Below are 9,936 nucleotides of genomic sequence, written 5' to 3'. Positions count from 1 at the left end.
TTCAGCTGTCTTCCACCCCCATCTGGGCTATAGTGCTCCATGGAGAAGTATGTTCCAGTTTCTGTGTTGAGGAAGGTTCTCAGGGCACATGTCCTCATTAATTTTTCAGGAGTTCTCCATTTCCCAGTGGAGAAAGGACAATTGGGGATCCAATGAAGTTATTTCTAGTCCCTGATTAGCTGTGTTGGACATCAAGAGAAAAAAAAAACTGTGTTAAAGTGAGACTTACTTTTGTCCTCTGCCTAAAAAGCAGTCAGCAAATGACACCTTTCCCCACTAGGCCAAGCCATGATAGAAGTTAATGGCAGGAGTGTCGTGTGGGTGTCTGTCACCCAAGAAGATAATGGAATGAGCATTGGCCAAGGTACCAGGGCCCCGGTGTTTTTGCTTTAGCTCTGCACTGACTCTATGGGTTATCTGGGATTACTTATTTTATCCCTTGGGCTTCTGTTGTCTCATCTGAAAATTTTGAAAGTGAAGTTTATCTAAAGTTCTTTGTGCTCTGGTGTTCTAATATTGTTTTGGTGGTTTCAAAGTTTGTACAATACCAATGTGCTTGCAAGTTGGGGGTAAGCTTCCTATTGAGAGTTACTGAAATGTAATTTCTCATAAAGGCAATTCATGGGAGGAAGGGTAAAGCACAAACATCCCAAAGACAAAGTCATGTTTATTCCCCATTTACTCCCTCTTCTTCTCATGCCTCCTCCTCTTTGCTCCTCCCCAGAGATATGCAGAAACTCCGACCTGTCCCAAGCTTGCTCATCTGGAAAGCTGATTATGTTTCCTCCACCTCTAAGTCTCCTTCCTGGGATTAGTAGCAAAGACTGCCTCAGGAGATGGATATTATAGCCTTATCCCAACCCCCTCTCAACAAATTCTTCCTACATTTTTCTGAGAGGCTGAATGCCTAGGATTACATGCAGTCCCTTATCACCCTGCTAGTGCCTTAGTTCTAAGCGGAGACAAAATGGAAAATGCCCACAAAAACCTGGGTAGGGGGACAATTGCAAGAGGCAGAGTATTCAGTAAGGACATCCAAGTATACAGTGATGGTGGGGGGAGGGGGAGAGTTGGGAAGGGATTGGAGGAGAAGAGGCAGAGAAACAAAAGCCTCCTAATTCTGCAGGGTACACTTCAGCAGGACACTATCATGTTGGAGTGGAAGAGTCTGAATGATTTACTCCTAAGAATTTCATGCCAGGTCTCTGCTCCAGGGTGAAATGCCCTGTACCTTCTCTCAGCACCTCTTACCACCAGTCTTACATAAGTGGCACCACTCTGAATCCAGAGGATAATCAGATCAGAAGAGTCCCAGCCCATCCCTCCTCCATGGCATGGTGCCTGGCACAGGTAGAGGCACATATAAGTCAGCCACCCCTGCAAGTGTTCATCTGGAGGAGAGATGATCCAGGACCTAGGAGCTATGACCTGTGCCCTTCTCTTCAGGCTTCTTCTACTCCTGGTTCTGTCTGCTTCCTCTCAAGGCCATCACCACAGCTCCACATCTCACCTGCGGTATTCCAGGTTCCTAGATCCATCCAATGTCATTTTCCTGAGCTGGGACTTTGACTTTGATGCTGAGATCATCACTTTTGAGCTGAAGGTCCGGACAGCTGGCTGGGTGGGTTTGGGTGTCACAAATCGCTATACCAACGTGGGAGGTGATCTGGTTGTCGGAGGAGTCTTGCCTGATGGCAATGTCTATTTCTCGGTGAGTCTGAAGGTGATTACTTTTCAGGGATAAGTGTTCTTTGGTGGGTTGAAGATGGCTCTGTGTCACATCTTAAGGAAGGATTCACATTCCCCAAATATACCTTGGTACATTCCCAGAGCACCAGCTGATGCTCCCCAAAGAAATGGCCTATGGTAGAGCTTCAACCTAGATTTTCCAGAATGCGTGTACCTAAGGCTATGCAAGAATGGGGTCACTGGACTAAGAGAGATAGTCTTGAACCAAATAATTGCTAATGGCTCACTAAATTCAGATCACTGTACAGATTCAAAGATATTTGGGACACAGTGCTTGTTCTCAATTTCCCTTCAGTCAATCAGGTGTTTCAACATGAAATTTAACAACAACAATAATTCCTTAAAAGTGTTAGGTTCTTTTGATTAACAATGCATGTTTCAAACTCTGCAGGTTAAACCTCACATCATCACAATGAGGTGGACTATATTATCCCCATTTTATAGATGATGAAGCAGCTCAACCTTCTCCCAATCTCATCCATCCTGAAATATTTTAGTCATTCTTCTAAATCATGTTTATATAAGGAGTCAATTAACAGTGCAAGGTAATGTATGTTAAGAGACAGATCAGAGAGAATGAGTGGCATGGACAGTTCAGAGAACAAGTGAGCTTTTCAAAGGTAAAGTGCATGAGAAGAGTAGGATTTATGGAGAGGAGATTTAAATGGGAGGAGTAAACCAAGGTCAGGTAGTAGAATTTGATCAGATGTGGTCCATCCCTTTTCCTCAAGAATCCACCACTTAATGTTCTATTCTATCCTGAGAGTAAACTATATAATAATGAAGACTTAGGCTCTGCTACATTAGCATTCTGTAGGAGCTAAAGGAACACCTACTACCCCCAAACTACCCCAAAGGAATGACTATTGGGCTTCTGGTTCTTATTCCCTGGTCATTATTGAACCCCAGGATCAGCACCTGGTAGATGAAGACACCCTAGAGGAAGACCGGAGCCAGGATGCTGAACTGCAGGGGCTAATGGAAGATGCTAAATACACCACCATGCGATTTTCCAGGCCTTTCCGCTCCTGTGACCCTCATGACCAAGACATTACGGTAAAATGGAGAAGGGAAAATAACATTGAATCACAAGAAGTTTTTCTTTCTGGGGAGGTGGAGTCATCTCCAATCTGGAAATGTCCATATATCTCAGGTAGCCAGTCACAGTTCCTAGGACTTCTTTTACTCTCAGTCTTCCCAGGTACTTCCTCAATAATGCCACCTCTTGTGGCAAGTCCTCTACTGAGCAATTTTCCACTGATTCACTCTCTACCCTCCCCTCCCCAGTGCTTCTCTCGGGCAGGAGCCTGGGCCCTAAAATTATAGAACTTGAAGATCTTTGCTTTAATTTGCTGAAATTTGAAATATTAGGATTTAATAATTTATCTAGCCCAACCCTTTAATTTTACATCTGGGAACAGGAATAGAAAGACAATATGAGAGGGATTGTGACTTGCTTAACATTATCAGCAAGTTAGCCTCTGAGGCAGAACTAGAACCAAGGTGCCCTGACTCCCAGTCTGAAGTTCTTTCCATTCTACTGTTTACATATGAGCAAGGGGCTTGTGTACATCCTTAGATGTGGGTATTTGTAAAGTGTTGTTCTTGGGCAGAAGTCCCTCAATGCCCATCATGCCTACAGAGTGACACCGTGAGGGTGTTGGCTGCCTATGGCCTAGATGACACTCTGAAGCTGGATCGGGAGCACATTTTTGTGAAGTCCATCTTCCTGCTACAAATAGTCCACCCTGATGATCTTGAAGTCCCTGAGGACACCATCATCCATGACTTGGAGATCACTGATGTAAGACCCTCACTCAACCACTTCTAGCTCTCCTCCCATCATTTCACTCAATCCAGGGCCTTCCTCATGCACTCAACATTCAGTGCTTATCTTGGATTGATGCTACTCTCACTTCCCTCAGTCCCCTAAGAACTGCCAATCTAGCCCTAATGTGAACATCCTTCCCTGGACTGTCCCATTCCCTGCTTCTTTTAGAACCTTGGTCTTACCCCATCTCAACCTCTGTATTACCCTCCTGCAGTTCCTTATTCCAGAAGATGACACCACGTATGCCTGCACCTTTCTTCCTCTCCCCATCGTTAGCAAGAAACATCACATCCACAAGGTGCGGTAAACCAGAGTGAGACACAGGAAAAACAGAAGGAAAGATGGTTAAGAAGAGCACTGAGGGTGGGCAGTTGTGAAGGGATGGTGTTCAGAAAATTGCTGGGTTGAGGAAATGGGAGTAGCAGGGGAGACAATGGGAGCCAGGTTGAGTTTGGTAGAGTTGGTAGTCCCATCATTTCTTGAGCAAAGAATTATAGCTCCAAACACTATTTTATTTAAGCCCCACAATGTAGCAATTATTTTGCTGAAGGTTAGTAAGGGATAGGTATTTGCAAAAAACAAAATGTAAGCCCTAACCTGGTCTCAGCATTGTGCTCTCTTGGTCCTGGAGAAGGCAAAGGCAGAGAAGAGATGTGGCCAAGGGCTGTAGGGTCATGGACATCTGGCTAAAATGAACTCAAATTTTCTCACCTAATTTCACATTGAGTGATGTACATTTTGATCAAATAAATAAAAGTATTCTTTTATAAGAGGTAGCAAATGTTTGGGAAGATCTTTTAGAAAGAGGATTCAAAAAGGTTTGGTTCCATGCTTAGATATAATGAAACTGACAGAGGTTATCAAGAGACAGTCAGCAAGTCTTAGAATATCTCAGGCTAGACTTGATATGCTATGCTGTCAAGGAAGGATTTTAAAAGGGTTAAGTTTGAGACATGAGTCAAACAAAGTGGAAGAAAATGACAGGATGGGGAATCAAACCAGAGAGAAGTAGAAGAGAAAGAGAAAAGGAGAGAAGTGGGGAATGGACATAGAGGAGTTGTGGAAAAAGGCTTTGGCATAGAAGATCTTGAATGTTATCTGACCTCCATCCTCTACCCAGTTTGAACAAAAATTGGTCGACCACAATGAGACAATGGTGCATCACATCCTGGTGTACGCCTGTGGCAATGCCAGTGCTCTCCCGACAGGCATCAGCGACTGCTATGGGGCTGACCCTGCCTTCTCCCTCTGCTCACAGGTCATCGTGGGCTGGGCTGTCGGGGGCACTGTGAGTCCTAGGGTGGGAGAAATAATGGCTGAGGTGGGGGGGGGAGGTTATGCTGTCAGGCAAATGGGGTTGCTGGCCTGATGCAAGGCGAAGGCCGAGAGTAGGGGAGGTCTGGGATGAGGCCTAGAAGACAAGGGCAGGAGCCCTGGACTTTTGCCCCTGGCTCCCAGCCCTTCTTGCTGCCAAATCCCCCTTCCTCCAACAGAGTTACCAGTTCCCAGATGATGTGGGCATCTCTATTGGAACTCCCTTGGACCCCCAGTGGATCCGATTAGAGATTCATTACAGCAATTTTCACAACCGCCCTGGTGAGCAGCTAGAGGATGGGTTGTTTAAGGAAGGGCAGCTGCTTCCTTTATGTGTCTGGGAAAGTGTTGTGGGATATATCCAGACTCCTTTTCATCACTGCCACTGCCCAACTTTTTCTGGTGGCTTTATCCCTACAAGGGGATGCTCTCCTTCCTTCAGTCATTTTTCCTTTCTGTACCAGGTGTGTATGACTCCTCAGGGATTCGCATATACTACAGCCCAAAACTGCGCAAATATGACATGGGAGTCCTCCAGCTGGGCTTCTTCACTTTCCCCATCCACTTCATACCCCCGGGCGCTGAGTCCTTCATGTCCTATGGGCTGTGTAAGACGGACAAGTTTGAAGAGGTGACTCTAGGAAGCCGGCCCTCCCGAAGGGTCCTTGTTCCCATTACAGATCTGGTCTGATTCACAAGCCTGTTCAGCCTGACCCCCAGACCTGGAGAATGACTACAGCCTGGTGCTCAGGAAATTCACTAGCACAAATCATGTTAGGGAGGGAAAGAGTTGGAGCTTTGGGAGTAAGGGGAGTGGGACAGAAAAAAGGGGCCAGGCGGGTTTGGTAAGGATTATGGGGGTGAGTATCAGAGTCATAAGAGAAAGATACCAAATATCAAGGGAGGAACCAAGGAGCTGAAGAAGAATTCTTAAATGACATGTGCCTGCCCTCCTGTCACAGATAAACAGGGCTCCAGTGCCTGACATACAAGTATATGGATACCTGCTCCACACCCACTTGGCAGGGCGGTCTCTACAGGCCGTGCAATACAGGTAAGGCAAGAACCTGATTTGAGGCTTTCCTTTCTGAATGTGGGGATAAATTTTAGGACTAGTTATTTATTCTGCAGCATTAAGTTATGCTTGGTTGAAAGTAAGGAGTTAGAACTTTCCCTAAAGTGAAGATGATTGGAAAAGACTGTGGAAGAAGGAACTTTTTGTGTTTTATAGGGAATCTTCACCCACAGAATGATCCCATACAATGTTTCTTTATTGGTAGACCCCTACCCACTTCATCCTCTTCCTGTTTCCTCCCCTTCCTGTTTCCTCTAGAAATGGAACCCAACTCCGAACAATCTGTAAAGATGATGCCTATGACTTTAATCTGCAGGAGACCCGAGATTTACCTTATCGAGTGGAGATCAAGCCGGTGGGAGCCTGGGGATGGGGCATGGCTGCAGTTGGGGGAAAGGGGGAAATCACAGTTCGTTACTGTTAGCCAAGAGAGTTCTAAGACTGTGTGGGTCCCTCTGTGCCTCAGCCTCAGCATTTGTGTTTCACTCTGAACAGGGAGATGAATTGCTGGTAGAGTGTCACTATCAGACACTGGACCGTGACTCCTTGACTTTTGTAAGTGTCTCTCTCCCTTCCATGGCAATGGCCCCAGAATAGAGCCCCATCTCTGGTCTTGCCTCCTAAGTGACTGATTATTCCTGCTGATGTCCCTTCTTTCTTCCAATGCTATTACCTGTTCACATGGGCCTATTCATGATCTCACATCAGGAGTAAAGCTGGGTAAAGGGATTGATTCTCTGCCTTCTCTCCCACCAGCCCATTAAGGCCATGGAAAGGCAGCATGTAACTGACTAATGTCACTGCCTGGTTTGACTGTCAACACACTTAGTAGCTTGTTGAACTTAGTCATGTTATCCAACCTCTTTGGGCCTCAGTTTCCTCTTTTGCATGCTGGGAATGTTTTAGCACTTGGGGGATTCAAAGGGAGTCACGTGCAATTGAGGGAAAAAATGCAGCTATACAAATAATTACAATTAAACACAGTTGAAAGCAATATATATGATAAGAGAAGACTTGGAATAATGCATAATTGGAATTCACTGGAAAAATCTTAAGATCTTAGTACACTGAACTGAATATGTGGCACATTTGAGGGGGTCTTCCTATAGTCATACAGAGATGGGAATTCATAAAAGGAATAGACTAAAAAATCATACATATGAGGAAGGCATGGGATATGTTTAAAGGATACTGAACTTGGTTTGAAATTAAAGAATGGGAAAGATGTCTGAAGGAAGGAAATGAAAGAGAGAGATAGGTTTGGATAGAGTTTTTGAAGTAGAGGTGATACAGTATAACATCTATATTTCCACAACAGCAGAGTCTAACTTTGTCACTATATAAATATTTTCCAGGTTAATGAATTAAAAGAATGAATAGGTTGGTGTTTATGTCACATACGTATAGTCATGAACATTTTTAAAGGAAAGGAGCTATTGGAAGCTACTGGAGGTTTCTAATTTTTTTTTGTCTTTATTTTTTTTAATGTTACATTCAAAAAATATGAGGTCCCCGTATACCCCCCATCCCCTCACCCCACTCCTCCCATAACAACAACCTCCTCCATCATCATGGGACATTCATTGCCCTTGGTGAATACTTCTCTGAGCACTGCTTCACCACATGGTCAATGGTCCACATTAGGAGGTTTCTAAATAAGTAGATGGCAGGAGACAAGATGTAAATAAATTAGTCTGGCAGGTCTGTGAAAGTTGGATTGTAATCAGGAGAGAATGGTGACAGGAGACTAGTTGAGTGGCTGAATTCTAGTCAAACCAGGATAGTAGCAGTAGATATATAGATAGGTAGATATGTGGGGATAAATAAACACTATTTATCCACAGATTGGAACAAAAGGGAAGAAAGGAAGAAGTGTGGTCAGTAGTAAGTAAGGAGCAGTGAGCTGGTTCTAGATTAAGGGAAAAGGGTCACAGCATCATTGGTAGAATAACCACCCGAACTGTTTTCTGCCTGCCCCCTTCCCCACTCTCTGTAAGCCTTTATGTCTTTTTCTCTCCATCTCTGTCTCTCTTCTCTCCTCCAGGGAGGGCCCAGCACCATTAATGAGATGTGCCTTATCTTCCTCTTCTACTATCCCCGAAACAACATCTCCAGCTGCATGGGGTACCCTGACATCATCTACGTGGCTCATGAGCTGGGGGAGGAGGTATCAGAGTGAGTCATCCTGGAATATAAGAGCCTCAAGTGTGCAGGAAAGGGATCTGGGGAAGGATGGGGGAAGGAGGAAAAGGAGAATCATGCATTCCCACCACAGTAGTGGACTGCCTAATCAGCCCTGCCCTCTTCACCCTGCTCCCATTAGTGTCTGGCTGTAATAGCTCTGACACCAGCAGGAATTTCGTGGGATGTTTTTCCACATCAGTGAAGTCATTCAGAGGAGAAATAAGAAAAATTCACCCTGAGAAGCCAGAGCACTTACATAAAATTATTTGCCTACCTGTTTCTCATGCACTGCTTGATTCAGTCAATGGCTGTGTTTCACATTCAGGCAATGGCTCCAAAACTTCTTGCTAAGAAAAATGCACTCTGTGCAGACATATCCCCTTTTACACACAATTTCAGAGAATTAGCAGGTTCCCTGAAGTCAATCCATCAACTTTCTCGTACTTAATTACTCCTTGATTAAGAATCACTTCTTTAAAGAGTCAGAAGATGATCTTTTAACATTTTCTTTAATTGTCATCTCTAAGTTCTGATAATCCCTTTTGTCAAATGCAATATAATTGTCTCTTTAAGTTGTAAGAAATTCCTTATGGTTTATGCCAAGATGACAAAAGTGAGGGCATTTTGTACACATTCTGTCAAAGCTATTAAATCAACCCTAAACTACATTCTGTTCTTCCACTCTGATCCCAACACACGGCAGTTCCATGGAGGGCATGATGGCCATGAACAATGTGGAGTGGACCCCAGAGAACATTAAGAAGGCTGAGAAAGCTTGCAAGGAGGCCCAGCAGACAGTGATAATAAAGACCATTGATGTGAGTGTTCCAAGAGATAGCACCGTCTAAAGGTTAAGGATGGTGGGGTGTGGGATGGTGTTGGGAAAAGGCAGGGAAAGAGAAGAATGAGAGAAGTGAATGACAATGGTAGGACCTTTGGGTCAGGAGAGAGGGGACTGAGGAAGCAGAAGGGTGGGTTGCTGCTGCTCTGGGCTGTGGATGTGGTTGAAGTTTCCCAAGTAGTACCCTATGAGGTCTGTAAAGGGCTGGGGTAGCCAATGAAGGTCTCAGGAAAGAAAGGAGATATGAGCACATCTACTTTTACCCATTTTCTTCCCATCCCTGCAGGAGGTGGTAGAAAACACAACAGGCTGGATTCCAGACATCATTCCTACTCCTCGTGGACCCTGTTTAGAATCCTCTGGAGGCAAAGTGGAGCCTCAGGACAAGAACCCTGCAGGCTTCAGGGCTGCCCCGCTGGCCCTCTTGGACTCCAGCACTGCCACCCTGAGGTGCCTCCCCCTGGCAGCCCTTTTATTTGGGCAGGGGGCACTCTCATGGCTCCTTGCCAGCCTGCAGGCTGGAGTCTGATATTGTCTTAGCTTGCATTATCAGCTCTCCTCACCCCTCCCAAGACTATCAGACATTGAAACTCCTCCCTGCTTTGGCCCCCCAAAAGTCTCCTATCTGTGTCCCTCCTCATGGCCCAGACCATAGCACTACAGGCCTGGGTATTGTAGATATTCCATAAAGGCTCTTCTGTAACCAGCAATTCAATTCATCCTTTAAAACTTCAGAAGCACTGGCAAGGATCACATTTTTCCTGACACAATCTGGATTCCAGGCTGGGTGGGAAGTAATGAATCACTCTTTGAGAGGTCTAGTGTCCAAGTTCACTTAAGGGGATGACAGGTGGAGAAGAAGGGGCTCGAAGTCCAGAGAGGAAGGGCCCTGTAGAACCTCTTGGCCCATGCTAGCCCTGCCTCTCCAGCTAGAGAATTCAT

General features: G+C 45.1%; 1 protein-coding gene across 1 annotated transcript; it reads left to right on the top strand.

The window, feature by feature from the left end:
• Positions 1–288: 288 nt before the first annotated feature.
• Positions 289–9,523, top strand: LOC101414077 (putative DBH-like monooxygenase protein 2). The gene is made up of 14 exons (XM_004461680.2): positions 289–364; positions 1,485–1,711; positions 2,659–2,805; positions 3,392–3,553; positions 3,795–3,878; positions 4,701–4,868; positions 5,074–5,176; positions 5,359–5,525; positions 5,857–5,948; positions 6,228–6,324; positions 6,465–6,524; positions 8,014–8,144; positions 8,857–8,971; positions 9,281–9,523. Exons 1-14 carry the CDS (start codon positions 289–291, stop codon positions 9,521–9,523), a joined length of 1,872 nt encoding a protein of 623 aa, XP_004461737.2.
• Positions 9,524–9,936: the final 413 nt, after the last annotated feature.

Source organism: Dasypus novemcinctus, chromosome 5 (genome assembly GCF_030445035.2).
Source record: "Dasypus novemcinctus isolate mDasNov1 chromosome 5, mDasNov1.1.hap2, whole genome shotgun sequence".
Taxonomy (NCBI): Eukaryota; Metazoa; Chordata; class Mammalia; order Cingulata; family Dasypodidae; genus Dasypus; species Dasypus novemcinctus.
The sequence above is the reverse complement of the archived record's forward strand: the minus strand, read 5'-3'. Positions and strand labels throughout refer to the sequence as shown.

Coding starts and splice junctions, on each gene's coding strand:
- LOC101414077 (XM_004461680.2), top strand. CDS start 289: ATGATAGAAGTTAATGGCAGGAGTGTCGTGTGGGTGTCTGTCACCCAA. Junction 1,712..2,658: donor ATGGCAATGTCTATTTCTCG/GTGAGTCTGAAG, acceptor ATTGAACCCCAG/GATCAGCACCTGGTAGATGA. Junction 8,145..8,856: donor CTGGGGGAGGAGGTATCAGA/GTGAGTCATCCT, acceptor AACACACGGCAG/TTCCATGGAGGGCATGATGG.